This window comes from Phoxinus phoxinus, assembly GCF_949152265.1.
Source record: "Phoxinus phoxinus genome assembly, chromosome: 13".
Classification (NCBI taxonomy): Eukaryota; Metazoa; Chordata; class Actinopteri; order Cypriniformes; family Leuciscidae; genus Phoxinus; species Phoxinus phoxinus.
The window spans coordinates 11073481-11099222 of NC_136888.1; the positions used below are offsets into that span (position 1 = coordinate 11073481).

Consider the following 25742-nt stretch of genomic DNA (forward strand, 5'->3'; position numbering starts at 1 on the left):
AAGCGCCGTGCCCAGCATGCCCCGGAACCTCCTTCCACATGTAGAAGCTCGCCGTTTTGCCTGCCAGCTTCACCACCTACTTCTCCTGAGTCTCTTACTGACGGAAAATGGCTGCCACGCGCCGCCGCTTCCGTTATTGATGACGACAAAGAGGCTGCGTCTGTGGGAGATGAATGCTGCTCTATCCTGGCGTCTGCCATTAAAGGTTGGGCGAGCTCTGTGGATCTCCACGGGAAAAGGGCCAGCATCGACGCAGAGCTGATGCGTCTACTCACGCAGGCCGTTACGAGCCTCGGCCTCGAGTGGGCGACGCCCGAGGAGCCTGCACTTAACCGGCTGGATGGATGCTTCCTGCAGGGGAGCCGCGCTTCGCCGTCCTCAAGACCCGCGGCCTTTTCTTCCTGAGCTTCATGAAGAAGTCGCGAAGTCCTGGGAAGCCCCTTTCTCAGCCAGAGTGCGTACTTCTGTCTCCGCAGCATTCTCCACGGTCGACGGTGCTAAAGACAGAGGATACCTATCTCTTTCTCCTGTGGAAGAAGCTGTAGCGACTCATCTTTGCCCGCCCTCTGCTGGACGGCGTGCTAAGATAGGGTTACCATCCAAAGCCTGCCGCACGACTTCAGCCTTGCACAGTTGGACAGGCCGCATCTGCGCTGCACTCGATGGCCATCTTGCAGATCTACCAGGCCAACCATCTCTGTAAAATGGACGAGGAAGGTCCCGAAGCGATCAGCCTGCCGGATTTAAGGAGCGCTACGGACTAGCTCTCCGCTCTACTAAATCCGCTGCGCATGTAATGCCATTGGGCGGAGTATGGCTTCCGTTACCGTTGCAGAACGACATCTGTAGCTGACGCTGTTTCTGCCAAAACGCTCCAGCTCTGCAGCAGGCCGCCCGAAACAGCCACCTGCTCGAAGCTCCCACCAACGCCCCTCACCTACCGTAGCGCCTCAGCAACGACAGGCCTGGAACCTGAGACCGCGCTCTCGCTCTGCTGGATGCCGCCCCCCCCGCCGCGTGGGCCTTGGCCTAAGATCACGGTCAAGCCCGAGGCCTCAAGGCCTTCCTAGCCAGCCTAGGAAAACAATGGTGTTCAGGTCTCACTGCGGCCAGACTTCCACCGAAACTTCTCGCTCGTTCAGTTCCAATAAATGCCACTGTCCCAGTGTATTCTGCAGTAAACAAACAGGTACCACAGCCCGTTTGCCTGCACACAAATGCCGTTTTTACGGCGACCCAGATAAATCTCAAAAAGAGTGTGTTTTCTGGTATTCCGGCTACGGCCGATGGTGTTGCGTGTGTAATAAAAATGCCCACTCCCCAGTGCCCATTCCTACACACAAGCTCAGGGTTCGCACATATAAAATGATGATTGTGCATTAAATGTAGTAAATGTGCCCACGACCCAGTGCCCACAAACACTACACGCTGCATGTCTTGCGGTTTCTGTAAAAACTAAACCAACGCACATACAGTCAGCTCAAGCCGGCGGTGTTTTCAGTGTAGTAAATTTGCCCGCTGTCCCGCGCCCACATTCACTCATAGACATGACAAGTCCCATGGGGCTCGCCCCGCGTGCTCTCTCTCAACTAAGAGGGGCCATAGAGCCTTTATCTCAAGCTCAGAGCGAAGGGGGTTTATACAGCAGATATTTTCTGGTACCAAAAAATGACGGGGGTCTCAGGCCCATTCTAGATCTAAGACAGCTGAACAAAGCGCTTTCAAAACGCCGGTTCAGAATGCTCACAACCAGGAAAATCCTCGCGCAAATTTGCCAAGGGGACTGGTTTATGTCAATAGATCTGAAGGACGCGTATTTCCAAATACAAATAGTGTCACATCACAGGCGATTTTTGAGATTCGCCTTCAAGGGCCAGGCATATCAATACACAGTTCTCCCATTCGGCCTGTCCCTAGCACCACGTACATTTACAATGTGCATGGACGCGGCGCTGGCACCCCTGAAACTTCAGGGCATGCGGGTTCTGAATTACTTGGACGATTGGCTGATTCTAGCCCAATCGCACCCAGAACACAGGACCATTTTACTCGAACATCTCGAGAAATTAGGTTTCGAAGTCAATTGGGCGAAAAGTTCACTGTCTCCCAGTCAGAAAATATATTTTCTGGGCACAGAACTGGACTCGCTGTCTATGACAGCACAACTGTCGCCACAGCACAGACTGAATATTCAGCGCATGACGAAATTCTTTCGCTGCGGCTCTATAGTCCCACTCAGAAGGTTTCAGAAAATGCTGGGTCTCATGGCCTCAGCATCATCAGTACTCCAGCTGGGTCTGCTTCGCATGTGCCCACTGCAGTTCTGGCTAAAAGCACGACTGCCACGACATGCGTGGACTTCGGGTCGCTGTCACCTCAGGGTCAATCAGGAATGCGTTTCGGCTCTGAAACCCTGGGAAGTGACCGACTGGTACCAGTCAGGAGTAAGCCTGGGGACTTCCTCGAGTGTGAAGGTGGTGTCTACGGACGCACTGCTCGAGGGCAGACGGTTCTTCGGCCAATGGTCAGAACGGGACAAACTCCCGCACATAAACTGCCTGGAAATGTTGGCGGTCGACTTTGCGCTGAGGCGCTTCTGTCCCCAAATAAAAGGTCACCACGTCCTGGTCCGATCAGACAACATGTCGGTGGTGGCGTACATAAATCACCAAGGTGGTGTCAGGTCCCGAAGCCTTTACAGGCTGACGGAACGCCTTCTGGTTTGGGCCCAGTAGAATCTGCGCTCGCTAAGAGCAGCGCATGTGCCGGGTCACCTGAATATAGGACCAGACAGACTGTCCAGGAACAATGTTCCGGCAGGAGAATGGTCTCTTCACCCACAGACAGTCCAACTTCTGTGGAGGACATTCGGCAGGGCGAGAGTAGACTTGTTTGCGTCTCAAGAAAACGCTCACTGTCCGGAGTTCTTCTCGAAGAGAAGGGACGCATTGGCCCACGTCTGGCCCCGTTGCCCGCTCGATGCTTTTCCCCTCGTATCGCTCCTAACTTAGGTGTTGGAACGGATCAGGGAAATCAGGTGTGCAGTGCTACTTGTGGCTCCGTTCTGGAAGAACCAGGCTTGGTTCCCAGTTCTGATGCAGCTGTCAAGCACCGCCCCATGGCCAGTGCCAGTGAGGGACCTCCTATCTCAGGCCAAGGGCTTGATTTGGCATCCTCGCCTGGAGCTGTGGTCCCTACATGTGTGGACCATCAACGGGTACCCGCTAACCTCCCGATAAGTGTGTTAAACACGATCATGCAGGCTAGAGCCCTGTCTACTAGACGGCTCTACTCGTCGAAATGGTCTGTGTTCTCTAGCTGGTGCTCAGCTCACGGCTCATCACCCCTACAATGTGGGGTAACGGAGGTTCTCTCCTTCCTTCAAGAGCTACTGGATAAGGGCAGGACCCCATCCACGCTCAAAGTCTACGTGGCGGCTACAGCAGCGTCGCTAATCCGACGCTCGGTCAGTCACTTGGAATGAATGATTTGGTTATCCACTTCCTTAAAAGAGCAAGGAGACTGAACCCTCCCAGGCCTCCCTCTGTCCCCATCTGGGACCTTTCTACGGTTTTGGAAGCTATGAAAGGTGCCTAATTTGAGCCGACACAGTCAATCAGCATTAAGCACTTGTCTTTCAAGACAGTGTTCCTTCTGGCTCTCGCTTCAGTGAAGCGCATAGGGGACTTGCAAGCGCTCTCTGTGAGCTCGTCATGTATGGAGTTTGGGCCTAAAGACTCAAAAGTCATACTCAAACCAAGTATTGGATACGTTCCTTAGTCCCTCAACACTCCGTTCAGGGCTCAGGTGATTTCCCTATCGGCCTTGCCGACCTCTGATGAGGAGACAGATGCAAGCTTTGCCCGGTCAGGGCATTAAGGGCTTATGTGTCTCGCTCGGCTGTCTCCAGACAGACGGAGCAGCTCTTTGTTTCGTTCTTCAGGCGGTCCAATGGTCTAGCCGTGTCGAAACAGTCTATCCAGATGGATAGTTGATGCCATAGCACTGGCTTACACTTCTAAGGGCCTGCAGTGCCCGTTAGGTGTCAGAGCACACTACACAAGAGGCATGGCCTCGTCGTGGGCTTGGTCTAGTGGAATCTCCCTGCAAGATATCTGTACGACGGCAGGCTGGGCCTCCCCGTCTACATTTATAAGGTTTGTAAGGCTGGAGAAACTGGTTGGAGAGATAAACTGGTCTATGAAACAAAGGACCTTTCTGGAAATTAACATCTGACCTCAAACAAATGTCTCATTTCCAACTAAGTTAAACAAAAAGAAATCAGGTTTTGAGAAGTTTAGAGAAACTGACACACAAAGAAAGGTTGTCTCTAGGCAAATGGTCTCCTACCCCCAAAATGTGTCAACTCTGAATGTAAATTCCCATTGTTAACCATGTGAAAGAGGTTTTGGCTATTTAATGGAATGCGGCAGAGGAATCAGGGCGCTTTCTGTATCCAGACTGGCACATGATGGCCGGGAGTGACCGAGACTTCCAGCCTCATGTATTTATTCAGGTTGGGTTCGCATCTCTTCTCTTTATTCATGTTTTGTATTGATTATCTTTGAATTGATTATACAATTGACCTGATACCTGATTTAATAAATTGTTACATTTGATTATTCAAACTGATTTTGACCTTGTTCATTTAACAGTTTAAAAGTAATAGTCAAACATTCGCTCACTTTTAGTGATGCATAGATATTATCAAAACCTTTCATTTATGGAGTCAGATGAAATAAAGAGTAAACACATATGATATAAATGTATTGCGTTTAACCCAAATTACTTTGAGATGCTAGAAAGACGGAACGTGCAAGAAACCTTCCCCGTATAATTGGAAACCCTAATTGGACCAATATGGCACGGCTTACAGGTTCTATAACCTAGAGGTTCCCGCCTTACAGGCAAGACTGCTCTCGGTCTAAACAAACGCAAATAGTACTGTCTGCCCAGATGTTATCGGCTCAGATTACTGTGACTGCGCGAGCATTGCTTGCTGACCGATTATATGTCTACGGGCAATATGTAAGACCCGTTTGTGCGTCAGTCCAGGCCGAGTTTTTCGCCCTGACTGTGTTGTCATAGTCGTTCCTTAGGATGATAATTATTATAGGGAATGATGCTGTTCATTCCTCGGTTACTAACGTAACCTCGGTTCTCTCTAGAAAAGGGAACGAGTACTGCGTCTCTGAGCCGTGCTTGCTACACGCTCTGGTTCGCTTCGGCGATGAAAAACCAGTCTATAACAGCCTCTCGAGTCTATTTATAGGCCTAAGCCACGCCTGTTTCGGCGGGACGTCGATAGGCTGTTGCACTTGCCGCAGGGCAGCCAATGGGCGCGCGAGCTGTCTCGCCTATGTCTGCATGCTGCTGCAACGCTTGTTACATTATTTCAAAATTAAGGATAATTTTTGGCTTCAGTATCTCGAGAACATTAATCTTTTCCCGCAGCGTCAGAATTGACGCAGTACTCGTTCCCTCTTCTAGAGAGAACCGAGGTTACCGAGTAGTAGCCTACGTTTTAGAAACTTCGTATGTATTTGAATAATGTTTAAATGGTGTAATACTTGTGAATTTGTTGCTACTTATCCAATTTCTTGCGATTGCCGTAAAGATACTCTCTGGTGCTGTGCACTCGCCACGAGAGAACACCCACACGCTGTTCTGATTGGCTGTGGGTTTTGATTGATTTTTACACATCTAGCAGTCGCGTCGCGTCTGTGTGGACAGACAAATTATTTGTTACTGGAATTTTATCTCATCGCGTCTGGTTAGGACACGGTGTATACCCGAACCATACCTTAGGAAGCTGCTTAAGATAGCTATACCTTCTTACGTGCGGTGTTACAGTCTGGCTGGTGCTGTCCATGTCGATGGTGCTGAATTTGTGTATATCGTGCAGGGGCTGCTTCACTGCATTATGTGAGAAAGGCAAGCGGTGTTCTTTATAAAAGAAGCAATTAAGAAATAGTTGAAATTGCATTTATTAGGACTTGTGGGATATTATAAAAAATAATCCAAACTATAATTAAATTAAAATTACAATTAAATCAGACTTAGCCTACCCCTGTAAATGTTTAAAATACCATACGAGCCAGAAACAATTAGCGTCCGAATATGACTTAACTGACAGCTTTCACCGGCATTTTATAGCGGACGGCGCCGTCTTTTAGCACAACCATAGTTTGAGCAAACTCCACAATCATTCCCTTTAGATAGACCATTAAGCCTTTAATGCAGTGGTCTGGAACCTGGCTCGCGAGCCTCATGGCTCTTTGTCAAAAATCATGTGGCTCGCAGCCAATTACAATTCCCTTGTTGTACAGCCTACCGAAGTTAATAAAAAGTTTATGATAATAATATTAAAGGCAAAAGTGCGTGTTCAGTGCTGTTCGCGAGTGCCACGAGTCACCACAGCAATCAATCAACACTGCACTGGGATTCAGCAGCTGCACCTTGTTTAAGAGTAATTCAACAGAGATTGTTACAACCATTTAACAAAGGAGAAGTAATGCAGGGTTGAAATGACGCTATCTAGTGGTGAAATCAAGGACCTTCAGGCAAAACGTTACTCAAGCTTCTCCACCTCTGGTACAACGACGCGTCACCATTCCAATTATATATATATATATATATATATATATATATATATATATATATATATATATATATATATATATATATATATATATATGTGTGTGTGTGTGTGTGTGTGTGTGTGTTATTACACAATAATATAATTAATAGATGGATATTAATGACACTAGACAGTTTTGTTGCCTGTTGTCAAGTCTCTCACTATTTAGCAGTTTCTTTCTTATAACATTTTCAGATCAATATTTTTGAGGTCCTGATCAACATGTCGGCCTATATTCTGTGATAATGGGCAGCTTAATATATGTTATAATATATTTGTATGTTTTTAATAATTTAATATAATATATGAATATACAAATACTAATAATGCCTGTTGTTAATTCGTTTTTATGTCTCTCACTTCTCTGCAGTTTATTTCTTTTCATCACAATTGTATACACGTTTCTTGTATACAAACAATACCGGATGCGCGCGCATCCAAGAGGCAAGACCGCTATATGTTATGCCGAGTTCTGTAAAAGAACTTTGTAATTAACATAGATTTCGCATTGTTTGTAAATTCTTGTTGACTCAATAATAAACTGCAATTTCAGAGTTGAATCTGTTTGCTTGTGTTTCATTTGCATATTAATATAACATTATGTAAAAAGTTAGTTAGTTGACTAGTATGAAATTGTCCAACTAAGTTTGCGAATCATAAAAACATGACATACCCTATGCATTTAGGTTAGTTTACAGCACAACAGCTCCGCGTCATCTCTGCTTCTGCTAGATATAGCCGTAAAGACTGTTGCTTTCTGCCTCTTAGATGCGCGCGCATCTACGTGATGACGTTGCACAGAAACCCGTGTATTGATTCATGTTGGGGTCCTGATATCACCATGTTGGCAATTATTTTGTGATAAAGGTCAGCTGACTCTCTTGGATTTTTCTCATTGCAGTTCTAGGCTTAAGCAATTGCTGCACAGCAGCCAATAGGCGTGCGAGCTGTCTCGCCTAGGTCTGTATGCTGTGGCAATGCGTTTTACATTTATACAAAATTAAGGATAATTTTTGGCTTCAGTATTCTCGTGGAAAAGGATTTTCCCCAATGCGTTGCTAAGACAACGCAGTACTCGTTCCTCTCTCTAGAGAGAACCGAGGTTACGTTAGTAACCGAGTACGTTTTCTGTCTAGATATTTAATAACATTTAGCAAAAGAAAACCTCAAAAAGGTTATTGATAAAGTAAGACAGAAACTCACCTCATTTTCAAATCAGTGCTTTTCCCGGTAGACTAGCGCTAAAGCTAGATTGCTTAGCGCCATCTAGTGTTTGAGGAGAGGAAGTTGCTTAACTGCATTTGTGAGAAAATCTGCCTGGACCGTTTATATACTGTCTATGGCCTGGACACATTTGTGAGAAAATCGAGCTGAGAGATCTCATAAAAAGCCAAGTGTCTCATAATCATAACAGACATATATGCATTTGTTTGCACTAGATTTGATATTTGTTCAAAGGTTACATGCAATTTGTTGGATGGTTTGTATTTATTTGTGAAATATTATAGGCTCATTTATTTATATTTGTAAAACACAATAAATATTTGTTACTCCACTGCATTTTCGCTCAAATTGACCTTCGTACTTGCACATTGCTTTCTGTTTATTTGCGAGTCGAGTTTTCCTTTGCAAAGCAGATCGAGTTTGTTTGAAAAATGCTGGATTTGTTTGTTTTATTATGGCACAATATTAACTCCATAGAACGCACCATTCGCGTCTGCTGTGAACGCACCATTAGGACACGGTGTTATACCCGAACCATACCTTGGGAACCTGCTTAAGATATAGCCTACCTTCTAACGTGCGGTGTTACCTGGTGCTGTCCATGAATTCGTTGATATCGATGGCTCGAGAATCAATTATTCTCTCGTGCAGGAGCTGCTTCACTACATTATGTGAGAAAGCGGTGTTCTTTATAAAAGAAGCAATTCAGAAATAGTTGAAATTGCATTTATTAGGACTTGTGGGATATTATAAAAAATAATCCAAACTATAATAGCCTAGCCAACATATTTTAAAATCGTATCATATATTGCTGCCACAACAACCATTTACATTTTTTACATGCTTTCTTCTCTTTCCCATTTTTTTGTTCGCCGAGGTGTAGCTGCGATTAAATATTGTTCTTGTAAATACTTTCCAGCATTTCAGTAATAAAAGTGTACATCTTACGTACGGTGCTCGGCAGTGATCAAAAAGGATTTAAACAGTGAGTTTTGAATCTCTTCTTGTAAACTCAGAGATGTGGATTCGGACGGCAATTAAATCACCACACGACCTGCTTGTCAAAAAACAGTAGGTAATTTAGCCAGGGACTTTTACGCAGGTGGTGAGAAATAAACACTGACATTATGGATTCAGACGGCAATAAAATCACAGGCTTACCCCTGTAAATGTTTAAAATACCATTCGAGCCCATGATAAACAATTAGCGTCCGATTATGACTTAACTGACAGCTTTCACTGGCATTTGATAGCGGACGGTGCCGTCTTTTATATATTAAATTTATATATTAAATTGTATATCTTTATACAATTTAAAAGTTCAGCTTTTATTTATCTAAAGCTTTATACAATTTATTTCAAAGCAGCTTCACAGTAGAAAACAGGACAATGACGATCAATGATGTAAACTTCATCAAATATGAGAGAGGAGTTCAAATTCTGCTGTAAAGCTACTCTACAAAGTCAATAGTGTCATTATTCAGCTTAGGTCAGTTCATTAACTGTTCAGTGACAATTATGAAATGAGTTAAATTCAGCTATAAAGCAGCTCTACAGAAGACATTTGTCATTCACTTTGAGTAAATGTTGCAAAATTGATCAGTTATGAAACCTTACCCAGTCATAACAAACTGCTTTTTATCAGACAGTCATTGAACAGGAAGATAGAGAACTTGTTGATCATTTCCTTATTTCAAGAGTTCTGTGGTGGTACCATTGCACAGTGATGGTATCAGATGGTTGTAAAATTGATATGGTAACACTTTATTTCAATTGACTTTAGACATTCTACTAACAGTAAGTAACTTTGCAACTACAACTAGCAGTTGTCAACTGTCAACATATGTCAACTAGCAGCATCTGCTAATTCTTTATTTTGATGCTCCCCAAAAGACATTCTACTGACTATAAGTGACTTTGCAACTACAATTCAACTTATACTAACACCTAACCTAACAGTCTACTAATACTCCAGTGAGAGTTAGTGACTTGTAGTTGCAAAGTTACTTGTAGTTAGTCGAATGTCTGAAGTGGGCTGTCAAAATAAAGTGTATCCATTGCGGTATTGATACAATTATTCTTTTTTTTATATATATATTAATTTTCACTCTCTTTTTCTAATCACATTTTTGTCTCTGTAGTGTCTAGAGGAGTTGAATTTAAGCATGAATCCTCGGGGTGATGGCTGGACACAAGCACTAGCAAGTCTTCTGTCTGCTTGTCCCCTGCTCTCCACTCTTTCCCTGCAAGCCTGTGGCCTCTCTGCACGTTTCCTCCAGCAACACCGTCTCCTGTTAGCCAATGCCATGGCCAGTAAGTGCACTGTCAGAAACATCTGATCTGAAGTGGTTAGACCTCTGTTTGACAATCAAATGAAAGCAAAGTAGTTTTATGTTGTTTCTGTAATGCTGTATTGTGCTCTCCAGGCACCGGGAATATGCGGACGGTGTGCCTCTCCCATAATGCACTGGGCTCCACTGGTTTTGAGCTTGTGTTGAAGACTTTACCGATGCAGTTTCTTACGCACCTTCAGCTTTCTGCGGTCTGTAGAGGTCCATCCGACCAGCCTGCCATGGAGATCTTTACTAAACTCCTTACACAGGTACACTGACTCCTTGTCCAAAGTTTTTCAAATGGTTTCCACAAATATTAAGCCGCTCAATCTTTTTCAACATTGATAATAATAGCCCTTTTCACACATACAGTCTTTATTGATAAATGACCGTTAAAAGATCGAGTGTGAGTGTGACCTTTTCAAAAATACCAGTAAATTGGTTCTGACAATTTACCATTAAGTATGAGAAGTTGTAACATTATAGTATATTCCTGGTATGATGCTATGTGTGAACAAAGAATCTGCTTTGGGACAATCATAAAGATCTTATGGAGATGATGCCATTACTCCGCGCTATTTACAGTAAGCTTCAATGTAAATATGCGCTATGCAAACATCTTTGACCATTACGCCTCGTCTTGCTGCTTTTCAAGTGTGTCACTTTTGTTTGAGACCCTGTCTTCTTTTATGGCAAGCCAAAAGAGTCAGAATTACGCTATAGATGAATTGTGTTTACATCCAAATTCTAATTTGATGGCGTTTAAGACAGATTTAGCGGTCAAATATGCTGTCTTCATTCCAAGCGCTGTAAAAAATTAAATAAAACATGCACAAATCCACGTAAATAAATAACTGGACACTAAATACTGGGTTAAACTGATGTAATTTAATAAACTTTAATTTTAAGCTACAAATAATCATTATATTAATCCATTTTAGACCTAACACAGTTGGAACAGACGGACAAGTTGGACGTTAAAGGGATAATTAACCCCAAAATGAAAAATATATTTTGAAGAAACAGCAAATGGTTGATGGGCATAGTATTTTTTTATAGAATCAAAAGCACAAAGCTGCTGTGCACATCCCAAACACCCAGTTTGGGCTCAGGTGCAGGACAACTAAGTGATATAAACAAAAATAAAGAAGTGTGAAGTCCGCACACTGATATTAACTGCTTCCAAAATGGATTTTATTTTTAAAAAAGGCAACGTTTCGACCCTCAGGTCTTCATCAGGCACAACATCAATGTAAAGTGAAATCAACTTTAAATAGACACAGGTGATCACCCTAATTGGGTACACACACACAGAAACATGTAACAAGTGCAGATCATGTGACAAGTTCAGATCATGTGACAAGTACAGATTATGTGACCTGAAAAAAAAAAGTTCAGTATAAAAAAAAGTCACTATAAAAAAGGCTTAATATCAAAATCCTCATTCAACCCTGAAGGTGACAAAGCATTTAAGGTGTAGATCCAAAAACATTCCCTGTGTAATAATTTCTTATCATAATCTCCTCCTCTTGAGGGTTTTATGACCTTTTCTATACCGATATCTTGCAAAACGCTGACGTTATGACCTACTTGTCTAAAATGAGACGCTATAGGATTACACATATCTCCAGTCCTAATGTTGCTGCGATGTTCACTAATGCGAGTACGCAATTGTCTGGACGTTTTACCCACATATGCAAGACCACAAGGACAACGAATTAAATAGATCACATGAGTAGAAGCACAGGTAATAGTACCCCGAATCGGAATATTACGACCAGAGCGATTATCTCCGCCAGAAAATTATACCAAGAGGACTACGTCTACAAAAAGCTCCTGCATTTGGTCTGGAGAATCCGGACTTTTGTATCCGTTGGTGTGAGATATTGAACAAATGCTCATTTGACTTGATGGCATTGGTGATTAAAGAGACTACCAAATAACTTGAGTCAACAAGACTGGATTTTAAGAAAATGGAGATTCAACTTGGTGAAATGGTGACAAAAAGTAAGCTCACAGAATTCAAAAAAGATATTGAACGCCAACGTGCTGAGTTGTCTAAGGAGATCAGAGCGACTAAACGCACAAAGTTTGCAGGAGACAATGCTGACTATCAACATGGAAAGGTCTATTTTTGGAAGGATGGAAAACCAGAGTCTAATGTGTTCCATCGTAATCGGGCTGCTACTGCTGGATTTCGTAGGCGCCAACAACCTGGTGATAACAGAACTTGGGCCTCTTCAACCTCATGTGATTCTGACTCTGATCCTGTTGGACGACAGCGAAATGGATCCACTTTTTTAGGCCGTACTCAGCCCAACAGTCAGCGAATGGATCGAAGGTTAAACAGATCAAGAAGAGATGCAGAAGGGGCAAGCGAAAAAGGCTTCTCTCTACCTCCACGGATGACAAGGAGCAACCAGGGGATACGTTAATGAACTTCTCAGATAAGTACTTTCAAAACCTTGTATTACTGCTCTGAGCAAGGGGCTTTCCTTTATTCTTACTACTGAAACCAATGATTTTGATACTATGATTGATTTTCAAAAAAAATTTAGAACCCTGAGACTTCGGGAGTTCTTTGGTACAAATGAACAGTCGTTCCCATCTAATGATGTTCTGCCCGTTACCACACAGGGCAGTGTTACTCTTGAACAGTCCATTGCTCGTCTTCCTTTCAAAAGAAAATCTACCTTTATTCCACCTAAGAATAGAAATTCGTCCTTGGATACCTATTGTAGGCTTGTGGAATTTGATGTAAAAAATGTACTTAAGAACAAAAGGCAATATAAAGTCTACAATAACTTGTCGAAAATGGAGAGGGATGCTTTATTTGATCTTAGCAAAGACAATACGGTGATAGTGCGTCCTGCAGATAAGGGTGGAGCGATTGTCCTTCAACGAGCTTCAGATTATGAAAAAGAAATTCGCAGACAATTGAATGATCATGTTTTTTATGAAGCCTTACCTGCTGACCCTACTAATAAAATGAAAGCGTGTATTAATTCTAAATTATTGTCACACTTTGAAAACGGTGAGTTCAGTAAAAATGAATATGATTTTCTCAAAGTAGATTTTCCAATTACACCCTTTATATACACCTTGCCTAAGGTTCACAAAGGACTAGAAACCCCTTTGAAAGGTCGTCCTATTGTGAATGGTATTGGTAGTCTCACTGAGAACATTTCTTCTTATGTGGATTTTTATATCAAATCATTTGTACCCATGCTGTCATCTTATGTAAGAGATTCTATGGATTTTATTGAATCATTATATGGTGTTGACTTTTCTGTTGATGATGTGCTTCTTGATACTTTTGATGTTCAGAGTTTATATACCAACATCCCTCACACTGAAGGCTTACTTGCTCTAGAACAATTCTTAACACAAAGATCTGTGGATGAAAAACCTAGCACAGCATGTTTATTGGATTTAACTAATATTGTCTTGACTAACAATTTTTTTCGTTTTCAAGATGATTTTTATTTACAAGTGAAAGGTACTGCGATGGGTAGTAAAATGGCACCTAATTATGCTTGCTTGTATATGGGAGTTTTTGAAAATGACTTCATTTTAAATGAGTCAAATTCTTTTTTTCCTAAGATTTTGCTTTACAAACGGTATATTGATGACATTTTTATGATCACTAAGGCCACACCTGCAGAGATGTCGATGTTTTTGAATTATCTTAACTCAAGGACTGAGCATGTGAATTTCACTATGGAATGCGATCCAGTTAGCATTAATTTCCTTGATGTTCGTGTGTACATATGTGACGGGAAACTCCATACCGATCTGTACCGAAAACCAACGGATCGTAATACTATTTTAAGAGGCGATAGTTTCCATCCTAGACCTTTAATTAGGAGTTTACCTATCAGTCAATTTAAGCGTGTGCGTAGAGTTTGCAGCACAGATGAATCTTACACTCAACAATCCACTGATTTAACAAAAAGATTTCTGAATCGTGGTTACCGAAAAGAATGGATTGAAAATGGCAAAAATAAATTCAACGAGATATCTCAAGTGCAGGTTTTACGAACAAAGCATGATAATAAAAAGCTATTTTTTAATGCTCCCATTTGTACTACGAAGTACTCTGCATTAGGTGTAGAGTTTCGCAGAGTTTTAAATAATCATTGGCATATTATTTCAAGTGATCCTAAATTATCAGGTGTCTTTAAAAATGGTCCGAAATTAGTTTTTAAACGTCAAAACAATCTTCGTGACTTGCTTGTAAAATCTGAATATCCTTCATGTATAAAACAATGGATTCCTACTCTTCCTGCAGGTAATTACAGGTGGGGTTAATGGCAAATGTAAATCTTGTAGTCATCCACGCACTGGTCGTAATATTCCGATTCGGGGTACTATTACCTGTGCTTCTACTCATGTGATCTATTTAATTCGTTGTCCTTGTGGTCTTGCATATGTGGGTAAAACGTCCAGACAATTGCGTACTCGCATTAGTGAACATCGCAGCAACATTAGGACTGGAGATATGCGTAATCCTATAGCGTTTCATTTTAGACAAGTAGGTCATAACGTCAGCGTTTTGCAAGATATCGGTATAGAAAAGGTCATAAAACCCTCAAGAGGAGGAGATTATGATAAGAAATTATTACAGAGGGAATGTTTTTGGATCTACACCTTAAATACTTTGTCACCTTCAGGGTTGAATGAGGATTTTGATATTAAGGCTTTTTTATAGTGACTTATATTATCTGTTGATTTTTTTTTTTCAGGTTACATGATCTGTACTTGTCACATGATCTGCACTTGTTACATGTTTCTGTGTGTGTGTACCCAATTAGGGTGATAACCTGTGTCTATTTAAAGTTGATTTCACTTTACATTGATGTTGTGCCTGATGAAGACATAGTATTTTTTACACATACTATGGAAGTCAATGGGGTCCATCAACTGTTAGGTTACCTATATTCTTCAAAATATCATCTTTTGTGTCCGGCAGAAGAAATAAATTAATATAGGTTTGGAACAAATTGAGGGTGAGTAAATGATGACAGAGTTTTAATTTTTGGGTGAACTAACCCTTTAAATAACTGCATGTGCATCAAACCTGCACCCATGCATCGTGCATTTTGCTGAAAAATATATGGAATAAAGTCTGTTTTATACGGGTATTTCACTTCACTATCTTCCTGTAACATTGTATAGCTATGTCAATAATATTGACTAAATGTTTGTGTTTGGCTTCCAGGGTGACTGTCCACTCACACACTTAAATCTGGCTGGAAATGGCCTTACGGACCACAGCGTCCTCTTGCTCGCTAGGTGAATATTTCAACTCTTCTATTACTGTACCGAAATGTCAATGCATCATTTATATCCTTATTTCAGTTTTCAGCCCCTTTACAATAATATTTATTATTATTGTAAATATTACATATTTATAATATATTCTCAATAATGATCATTGGTTGTTTTTAGGTGTCTTCCTGTTTGTCCTTCCCTGGTGTCTTTAGACCTGTCTGCCAACCCTTCAGTGACCTCAGTCGGTCTTCAAAGTCTCCTTAACGCCCTAATGGAGGCCCAGCGACCTTTGACCCATCTCAACCTTCAAGGTATTTTCTTTTCCCCAGGTGCTTTTTAGGGATATTCAGGTTTGATTTCTATTATTTTGGCTGTTCGGAGGCATAATGTAGCAAAGTTCGTTCACAAAGGAAGGAGGAGCCGGGAACCGGCGAACATTTAACCTAAAACTTTAATTATAAAAATATAGCTGCAAGCAGCAATTAATGGGGTTCAGGCACTTTAAGGCCTTTGTGTAAAGCATATGTGTAAAATTTTGTGTTCTTTGTGAAGAATTTTCGGAGCCTGATGAAGTCGGTATAAATATGTTTAATACTACAAAATATGCCCGATGTTACAGTTACTGCACTTGCCGCACAGAACAAAGGAGAACATCCCAATCGTGTGAAGGGATTTGTAGAAACTGTGGTTCCTAATTATTGTGATTACAACATTTTAGGATGAAAAGACAAACATTTCAGGTGAATGATAATCCACTTCTTACCTCCGAGACTGAGTTATGATCTATATGACCTTATTTTGTTATTTCTTATCATTATTGCTGATCAATGTTGTTTTGCTATATTATTGTAATATTTACCATTATATAATCAGAGGAGTATAGAAAAGTTTATGAAATTGTCACTTCACAATTTAATAGAAAGATATGTAGAGTTTAATCATTGTTTAGAAAACCTTCCTAAGGAAAGGACCAGAAGACATTGCAATTACTAAATAAAATTTTGACAGACTTAAAGTTCCAGATCTATACCTGTGATTTTATTATTTCAGTTATTTTGCCTACAGGCCTAATGTAAGTAAACATGTGCAAACAATATACTTGCTCTTAGTGAATTTATTTTGATGTTAATTACATTTACTTACAAATTCCACTGTATAAAGCAATATGTGCATCAGTGTGTATACAACAGCCATAGCAAGATTTGTCTCAGCTTATCTACAGCATCATAGGGATGTAGAAACTTCTAATATAAAGGCTGCATATACTTTTCTACAGGCTCTCTGTGAGAAAGTTGGTCCTTTCCTTGTAAACAGAACCTTGGACATCACGAAAAAATTGCTGTGCTCTATTTGGTTGTTGGCAAACCAAGAGAGCTTCAGGGGTGTTGCAGACCGGTGTGATATGTCAAAAGGAACCCTTCATTTAGGGGTGTGCCGGTTTCAGAATTGGTGATGACGGTTATGAGTCAAATGTGACGGTTCGTAACATAACCGTCGTTTTTTTTTTAAAATCCTTTAAAAAAAAAAAAAGGCAATGAACATGCTTTGTTTTAAATAAATCACACACACTAAACAAATCCTTTTAAAAACGTAGGCTGCTTAAATTATATAAGAGCTGCATAAAAATGAATGAGTAGGCCTAAATTACAAATGATAAAATCTACATACCTTTATCAAAGAAAAAAAAAGTCGAACAACGATTGTTGTGATAATACCTTAATTAAACTAACTAAATACAGGAAACAAAAAAAGTGCAATGACATTTTAAATTCCTAATCTTTTTCGACTTCAAAGTTCCGTGACAGGAACACCAACATGTTCACTTTACTCGGTTTTAGTGACGATCTGACAGGGATAGCTATGTTACCCGCAGTGCTAAAAACTCGCTCTGATGCTGTGCTTATAGCACAAAAACATGTATTTACGTGCCAATTTTGCTAAGAGCGGATAGCGTGTGTCTCCCCACCATGCTAGTGGATTAGCCGTAGAGTCAATTGGTTCTTCTTGGAGATAGCGGGTTAACTCCGTGTCAGCGCGCGCTCTGATCGGTAAAGGGGCAGATATTTCAGACCTCCGTTTATTAGGGAGATCTCCAAGATTTCTTAAAGCCGCACCCGTCTAGAAAGGATGTAGCAAAGATATTTAATGCTAATGCATGAGGCATAGGCATAGTTTCATTCATTTACGATGAGATGCGCTCTAGTTCACAACGCAAGTGAACGCGGCGCGCCGGCGCCTCCATGTCACGGTTATTATATTGTCTGCTATATTATTAAATACATGCAATTGGTTGATGAAACATTTATTAAAATTAAGGTACAATTTGTACAAAACGAAATTCGCTTTAAGGAAAGGCTTACAAAGCAAAACTTATATGAAGTGGTAAAAATCATTTCTGACGATTTACAAAACAAAACTTCATTAAGTGGTAAAAACCATGTCTCCCGATGTATTGCGCATATTATGATCCTATCTAAAAAATTATTATTTTTTTGTTTTTTTTTATGTTTGTAAAAAATATTTTAATAACACGGTTTTGGCGGTTATAGAGTTCTAATGACGGTGTTTAACTATAACCGTCGGTCTCACGGTTAAATACTAACCGTCACACCCCTACCTTCATTATATTTTTTCGGATATTTGCAAGGTCCTTAATTGTACACTGAGTAACCAATACATTCAATGGTCCATAGAGGATGAGTTTGCAAACCTGGCAAATGGCTTTCAGGACAAAGCTGGCTTTCCTGGAGTCATTGGAGCAATCGATGGCACACACATTCCCATCCTAGCACCCACATTCCATAGAAACAGTTACATAAACCCTTACATAGGCCCTACAGGGCTGTTTTGACTGTACCGACTGGTCGGTTTTTCAAGACTCATCCAACAACATTGATGAACTGACTGATGCAGTATGCAGTTACATCTCTTTCTGTGTGGACAGTGTGATCCCAACTAAGAAAGTTGTTTCCTATCCTAATAATAAGCCCTGGATATCCATAGAACTGAAACATCTGTTAAGGGAAAAGAGGACTGTTTTCAATAGTGGTGATAAAATTGCATATGCTGAAATTAGAAAGGTTGTACGAGCTGAAATAGTAAAGGCTAAACTTCAGTATAAAAGGAAAATTGAGTCTAAATTCAATGAGTCTGATCTCAGATCTGTGTGGAATGGAATGAAGCTTATGACAGGTCTACACAAAGGTACTAGCACTGTATCATTAAATGGTTTTGATACTTTGAATTTATATGAGATTTTCTAACAGTGATTTTAGTGAAAAAAACAAGTCATATGTGTGATGATTTGGTCATTGATTGTACTTCAGATTTTTATATTGATGTATCTAAGGTCAAATCATTACTTAAACTAATGTTAGGAAAAGTCCTGGCCTGGACAACATCAGTGGTCAAGTCCTCAAGTCTTGTGCTGGCCAGTTAAGTGAGATCTTTAAAGTGATTTCCACTCAATCACTTCAGACGCAAACTGTCCCAAAGATCTGGAAACACTCTACAATTATTCCTGTAGCTAAGTGTAAGAACCCCAAGGTCTTGAATGACTTTCGACCTGTAGCTCTTTTTAACCTGAACTCTAATTTAATTGGCTGGATATTGGATTTTCTGTTGAACAGGTCCCAGTGTGTTCGGGTAAATGGTGTTTTATCCTCAAAAGCCCTAACCTCCACAGGCTCTCCTCAGGGCTGTGTTCTTTCACCATTGCTTTTTATTTTATATACAAATGACTGTAGGAGCAAGTATGAGAATAGGCACTGCGTGAAATTTGCAGATGACACTGTTATAGTTAGCCTTTTGAATAATGATGAGGATGGGCTTGGCCCTGTAGTTGATGATTTTATTGCGTGGTGTGAAAATTTGTATCTGTCTATCAACGTTTCCAAGACAAAGGATATGATTATTGATTTTCGTCGATTACAGCACAATGTTTCACAAACTGGTATTCAGAACATGAATGTTGAGACAGTAGATGAATACAAATATTTAGGAACCATCATTGACAGCGACTTATCTTTTGAGAGCAACACGGTTGCTGTCTGTAAAAAGGCTCAGCAGAGACTTTACTTCTTGAGGAAGATGAAATCATTCAGTGTGTGTAGGACTCTGATGACTTTGTTTTACCAGTGTTTCATTTAATCAGTTTTGACATTTTGTATTGTGGTGCGGTACAGTGGCCTTTCAATGATCAACAAGCGTAAGCTATCTAGGCTGGTAAATGTTGCGTCTAAGGTGGTTGGGGTACAGCTACCACAGCTGCAAAATATATATGACAAACGGGTCCGAGGGAAGGCTAACCAAATTTTAAATTGCTCTGATCACCCACTTTTTGGGGAGTTTAATTTGCTGAAGAAGTGGATGGCAACAATGACAATTATTGTGAAGCAGGATACCCTGAAAATACTTCAGGTCAAAGAAAAAGGGATGAACTTGCTTTATTTTTGGTAGGGGATGATAAAGTTTCTGTTTAACTCATTCTTGTTGTGTACACCTACTGTAATTTTTCAGAAGTTTTTGTTTCATAACAGAATGGAAGTAAAATAATGAATAAAAAGCCACAAAGGTGAGGTGATCAGTATTGCATTTATATCTCTCAGCATATATACTGTACATCATGTAATTAAACAAACAAAATAGAACCTAACCATCAGCATAATGTAGCAAAAGGAGAAAACACAAATTGCTATTTCTTCATCAAAGCAGAAACAAAATCTTTTAAGATGTTGTTACGTTCATTTGCTAATGCCACTGCTTGTTTTTTCAGGCTCATGACTTCTGATATTTGCCTCCTTTGCTCACTGACATACTGTTCAAACCACTCATGTGCTTCAGACTTGCGCCTTCTCCTTTTGCTACATTCTGCTGATGCCTTAGGTTGTGACTTTGACGATTGCGAAGTTGATGATTGCGAAGTTGATGATCCTGAAGAAGCCTGTATATGGGAAAAAAGTTTAAACTTTAAACAAGTTTAAACTTGGTGGCCTTAAAATGTTAATGATGAAGGCAGGAAACATCACTTGCCTATAACAAATACATTTTTTGGTTCTCACATGGACACATCTCCTCTAAATTAGAGTCATGTACCAACAAAGCTTCTTTAAACATCCAGTTAACCATGATACCTGAAAAAATCTCTCTCAACATCTAACCCTGTTTCCTAGTTCAGTAGGTACGTAATACAGAAAGTGATCCCTTACAAAATATAGCCTACTTCAAGTTTATTCTTAAATATACTTAAGTAAAGTTCAAGTATATTTTAAGTATACTTTATGTAGTTAGTATACTAATATCAATGTAGTATACTTGTAAGTTTACTGTTTCAATACTGGGGACTAATTTAGCCTAGTTTTAGTGTATATAAGTATACTTTTAGGTATTGTAACAGTATAAACTTTGAATACACAACTAGTTTCCAAAATTTTTCATTTTTACTGCAACTACAAGTGAACTTATATACTGATAGTTTACTAGTCAATTACTTGTGGCACATTTTTTAGTTAATGAAAGTACTTTTTAATATACTCTCTGTAAACTACTAGTTTAGTTGTATCTAAGTATAGGCCTACTTGTAAGTATTCTTTAAGTGATTTTAACATTATACTTATAGTTTAGTATTTAAATATTATTTTTGCTACTATGTAATGCAAAGTATTGAAAATCAAAATAAAGCTCTGTAAACAATTACATATTTTGCAACACTACAATTGTGTCCCATCGGGTAATCAAAAGTTCTACACACACTTGCAATCTTCACACCTACTTGAACACTTGGGCCAAATACAGGAAATACGTCAGGTGCAAAGAAGTGTGGGTATTTGGAAAGGCCCAATGTCTCCTTCACCTACTTGTGCACATTGCACATAGATTAAAATTGTATTGGCTGAAGGGGATGTCATATATGATAATACTAAAATAATTTTTTTTGGAGTTGAATATTATTATTGCATTTTGAATGCAATTTTCTTTGTGCCATATATAAATGATGAGGTCCCATAGAGGGTTAAAATTGTATTTAAATATACTTGACTTGTACGGACAGAAAAGTATATTCTATTGGACTACATACTCAAATCTTTAAAGTATATTAACTCTTTTTTTCTCTAACGCGCGTTCAGTATTTTTCTCAGGATTCTTTTATGAATAGAAAGTTCAAAAGAACAGCCTAGAAGTCTTTTGCAACTGTAAAAATGTCTTTACTGTCACTTGTGATCAATTTAATGCGTCCTTGCTAAATAATATTAATTATATATATATTGACCCCAAACTTTTTTATTGCAAACATCTAAACATCAAATATTACATTATGCTTTATCACTGCCTGATTTTTAGAAGGGTTCTTAAAAGCATGAAAATATATTTTTCTCACAGGATTGTTGCTATAGTGAAAGGGTGTCTTCAGCCACTCATAAAGAAGTGCACTTGTGTGGTCACACAATGTAAGACATCATTCAGAAATACCATCATCTAATCGGGCATGGCACTTTAAATTGCATGATAGTGCGAGACAGTGATAGGAACTCTACTTTTGGTAGAAGTCTGGTGATTCGCCACAATATCCCTTCATTCAACTGCAGCTCCATCAGAAGCTCATGTTTACCTGTCATAATCACAGCAGACATTTTTTATATACACAGTAAATGTATATACTTTTTGACTGAGTCATTTCATTGCAATGCTCTTATCCTACAAGCATTGCATTCTTATAGAGCATTCCTTGTTGGAAACATGAGCAAGTTAAAAATAATAATTAGGTTTTATTTAGACCTCACTGACAAACAATGCAATAGACACTAAACGGATCGGGTAAATATTGTTATATATTTAGTCTTTTTGTGCTGCTGCTGAGTTTTTGAATATCCTCACGAAGCCTTTTATTCTGTTAACTTTTATTAATAATGTATTGTAAACACTTTTGATTTAGTTTATTAGAGAACATTTAGATTCAACCGAAATGAAAGAAAACACAGATAATTGATTGCTTTATTCATGTAATTTTATTTTTGTTTTCATAGTAATGGATTTAATGCTTTCACAGTAATAATGTATTCTCTTTCCAAAATTGTTAAAAGCACGATCAGGAGAAAAATTTTACTCCTATATGGGTGGTTCTGGCCTAGAAGAAACAAAAACAAAAAAGTTATTCAAAATCTCCACATTTATGTTATGTATTACCATATTACTGTGCCACTTACTTGCAGGCATGAATTTTAGCACAGATGTTTTTTGGCACGTCACCAGTCATCAGCTCATCGATCAAAGCGTTCAGATGATTTGCAACAAATGTCTGGCACACATATGTCAATGGCCATCCCAAGGTCTTACAGATGTCGTTCAGCACTTTTTTGATTTCATCCTGTGGGAAATGATGTCATTAGTAACGCTGTTGTGAAAGGCGCATACAGTTAAATACTGCGACAGTAATCATGATACTCACCGGAGTTGGCTTAGGGGGGAGTATTTCTCTCACCCTCTCCATGATGTCTATACATGTTGAGCACATAGGATAAAGCTGTCGCTTCGTCAAGCTGTCAGCCTGAAAACACATCAAAATAGGAAGCCGATAATAAAGCAGATAAGAATATAGCAGAAGCCAATCTCCAAATCTCTCTCCACTGCCTCAAGGAGACAATGCAAAGAAGTATGCTACTTATAATGAACAACATTATCTATATCTACCTGTTAATCGCATGCAACAATGTGAAAAATTGTCCCCCTATTTTTTTCCCACTTGTTCAACAGATGCAACAGAGTTGCAATGCTTTACATAAGGTCATTATTTTTAAAGTATACACTTATTTAACAAACTATTGCCATCAGGAGAAGCTTACATGGGTTTCTCCAAGTTCTTCCTCAGCAGAGCCCACTTCACGAATCTCCCAGTGAACTGCGCAGACTAAAAATAAATGAACAATAATTAATGCCAAGTTAAAGCAAATGACTCTTCACACATGTCTATTATACTGTACGTTTTTGTCATTTCCGGCCATGTCCATACAAGCAGTAATGCCATAAGATCTCTATAACACAAGTAATTTTAGAAGTGAAATAGTGATGATTTTACCTGCATATATGAGCAAGCTGACAAGAAAGACGTTCCGGAGCATCTTAGCAGATAATCTTTAACCAGCCTGAAGAAGCAGTTTTCAGAATCTGAAGCTCAGTGTTCCTCAGAAGCCTGTGGAGGAGTTCTTATAGAGCTCTGCATCAACCACAAGTGAGCCTTTCTTTCCAACCACAAACCACAGACGTGTAGGTAATGTAGGTAATGCCACATTCTACTTCTGTCTTCTGCTGAAAAGAAATGCTCAAGATGGCTATTTTAATGACCAGCAGGCTGGTTTTGTCAGGACCGCACAGAACAATGATCCAGCACCACATGCAGGGTTTAAACCTACAACCTTTCAGTTACCAGCCCAGACCGTGAAGCTACATTACCGATATTATATCTCAAGAACAGGAAAGACTACAGTTAAAAATACAACGCAAAAAATGTGTACGAACACATCTGTAGATGCACTTTAGATGCACACGAGAAGCAACACCTTAAAAGTCACTTGTGGGGTTGCCCGCTCTGAGGGAGCAGCAGGAGACGGACTTCTCTCTGGACTGGAAGTGCAGCTGTCTCCCTCTGGACTATCATCGTCCTCCTGATTCTTCTTCAGAAGCTCTTCACCTTGAAGATCAGCAGAAGTCAGAGGAAGTGTCCTAGAGTGTCCAAGGCAAATTGGCGTCAGAGGCGAAAGTTTCAAAAGTTTCGAAACCCGTTGGCGGCCATCTTTTTACAAGATGTGTGATGTCTATAGATCATTTATCGAGAGAGTCACCGCTCTGTATTTGCTCTGGAGAGCAGAACGGTGGCGTAGGGATCATCGTCGCTGTATTTGGGTCCACCAGACCCTTCGGAGGCGAACAAAGTTTGGCGTGTTTTTCACCATTTGCTCCAGGAGCTGCGCCTAAATGACGGTCGCTTTCAGCAGTACTTCCGCCTGTCCCGCGCCCAGTTTGATGACCTGCTGTCCCGCATCGGAGAGATCATAATCCTATGTCACTTTATGCAACGTGAAGCAAGCAGGCTCCTGATTGGTTAACGCGGCACGAATTGACGCAGAAGTTCAGATTTTTCAACTCGGGCGGCACAAAAAGCACTATAAAATAATTTGCGCGTAACGTGCCAAACGCTCAATTCGCGCAATTTTGACGCGCGAATGAGGCGTATTCGCGTCATTCGCGCCGCAGGATTTTTTACGCGCGTAACGCTTTTTTGACTTAACATTTTAAATCACTCGCGCCTGACGCGCTATTCGCGTCCGGTGTGAACGCACCATTAGGACACGGTGATAAGGCCAATTTATACTTCTGCGTCGGGTGCGCGCAGTAGGTACGGCGTAGCATAGACGTGTACCATACGCCGTACCCTTCGCCATACGCTGACACGCACCTCCTCAAAAATGTAACTACACATCGCGACGACACGGACCGCAAGATCTGTGATTGGTCGGCTTGGTAGCATTGTGTTTCCTCCTATGCGTTTCTGGCGTGTTCTTCTGCACCGCCCGCCATTTTTAAATTCAGAAGTTCTGAAAATTCTGAAATTTCACTAAAATTGACTTTTTTTCCAACTCGATAAGCTCCAGCTCCAACATGATCCGCTCTCTTTCAGTCGCCATTGCTTGTAGTAGCCAAATCAAAACAGCCACGAGGAATCTATACACAGTGGAACATTAAAACCCGCCCCCACCAACAAGCATTTCGGCGATGTAACTGCAGAGCAACGCAGACATAAACGCAGAAGTATAAATGCTCACGACGGCGTCGCCTACGTGCGTAGCCTACGACGTACGGCGTACATGTAACAGATTTGTAGTCTGTTAATTTTAAATAAATCTAAAATTTAGATTTAGATTCCCGGCCACAACAACACAGTGAGAAAGACACAAGAAATATAAAAAAATAGTACTTTATTATTTTTATAAATTAAGTTAGAATGACAATATTAAAATGACATCTCAAGAGACAAGGGAGACAATAAAACCATGGATTGTCCAATGTTCTGTCCCAGGGTGAAACAATACCCAAGTCCAGTCCAGCCTGGAGTCAGCTCCGTGTTTCCCCTGTCGCCGGCACCGAATATCTTGCTTCAGCGGGGCTTCGAATAGTCTATTCCAACTCCAGGACCAGGAATTCCGTGGTGCCGCTCTGCGTCTGTCAGTGGACAAATTGTAACATCAATGGGCAGCCTGCTCGTAGCCGGCACTTCAAAA

At 40.3% G+C, this 25742-nt stretch overlaps 2 protein-coding genes across 2 annotated transcripts in view; one reads left to right on the forward strand and one right to left on the reverse strand.

Annotated features, from left to right (window-relative positions):
- The window catches only part of LOC307009799 (tonsoku-like protein), a 117951-nt gene that overhangs the window by 5371 nt on the left and 86838 nt on the right, over positions 1–25742 (forward strand). Inside the window, exons 2-5 of the mRNA XM_079633889.1 lie at positions 10006–10177; positions 10291–10466; positions 15419–15492; positions 15649–15782. Coding sequence (XP_079490015.1) covers positions 10030–10177; positions 10291–10466; positions 15419–15492; positions 15649–15782 — 532 coding nt within the window. The 5' untranslated portion in view covers positions 10006–10029. The remainder of the gene's footprint in view (positions 1–10005; positions 10178–10290; positions 10467–15418; positions 15493–15648; positions 15783–25742) is intronic.
- On the reverse strand, positions 22459–23645 carry LOC307009626 (uncharacterized protein). Its single transcript, XM_079633488.1, has 5 exons — positions 23543–23645; positions 23310–23374; positions 22916–23014; positions 22674–22834; positions 22459–22594 (listed from the first exon to the last, which is right to left on the reverse strand). Exons 1-5 carry the CDS (start codon positions 23583–23585, stop codon positions 22576–22578), a joined length of 387 nt encoding a protein of 128 aa, XP_079489614.1. The 5' UTR covers positions 23586–23645; the 3' UTR covers positions 22459–22575.

Excerpts from the sequence above, each read along its gene's own strand:
- LOC307009626 (XM_079633488.1), bottom strand. The coding sequence starts at position 23,585 with ATGCTCCGGAACGTCTTTCTTGTCAGCTTGCTCATATATGCAG. Across the intron at positions 23,375-23,542 it reads CAGCTTGCTCATATATGCAG|TCTGCGCAGTTCACTGGGAG; the intron begins GTAAAATCATCA and ends ATTTATTTTTAG. Across the intron at positions 22,835-22,915 it reads TCCCCCCTAAGCCAACTCCG|GATGAAATCAAAAAAGTGCT; the intron begins GTGAGTATCATG and ends CATTTCCCACAG.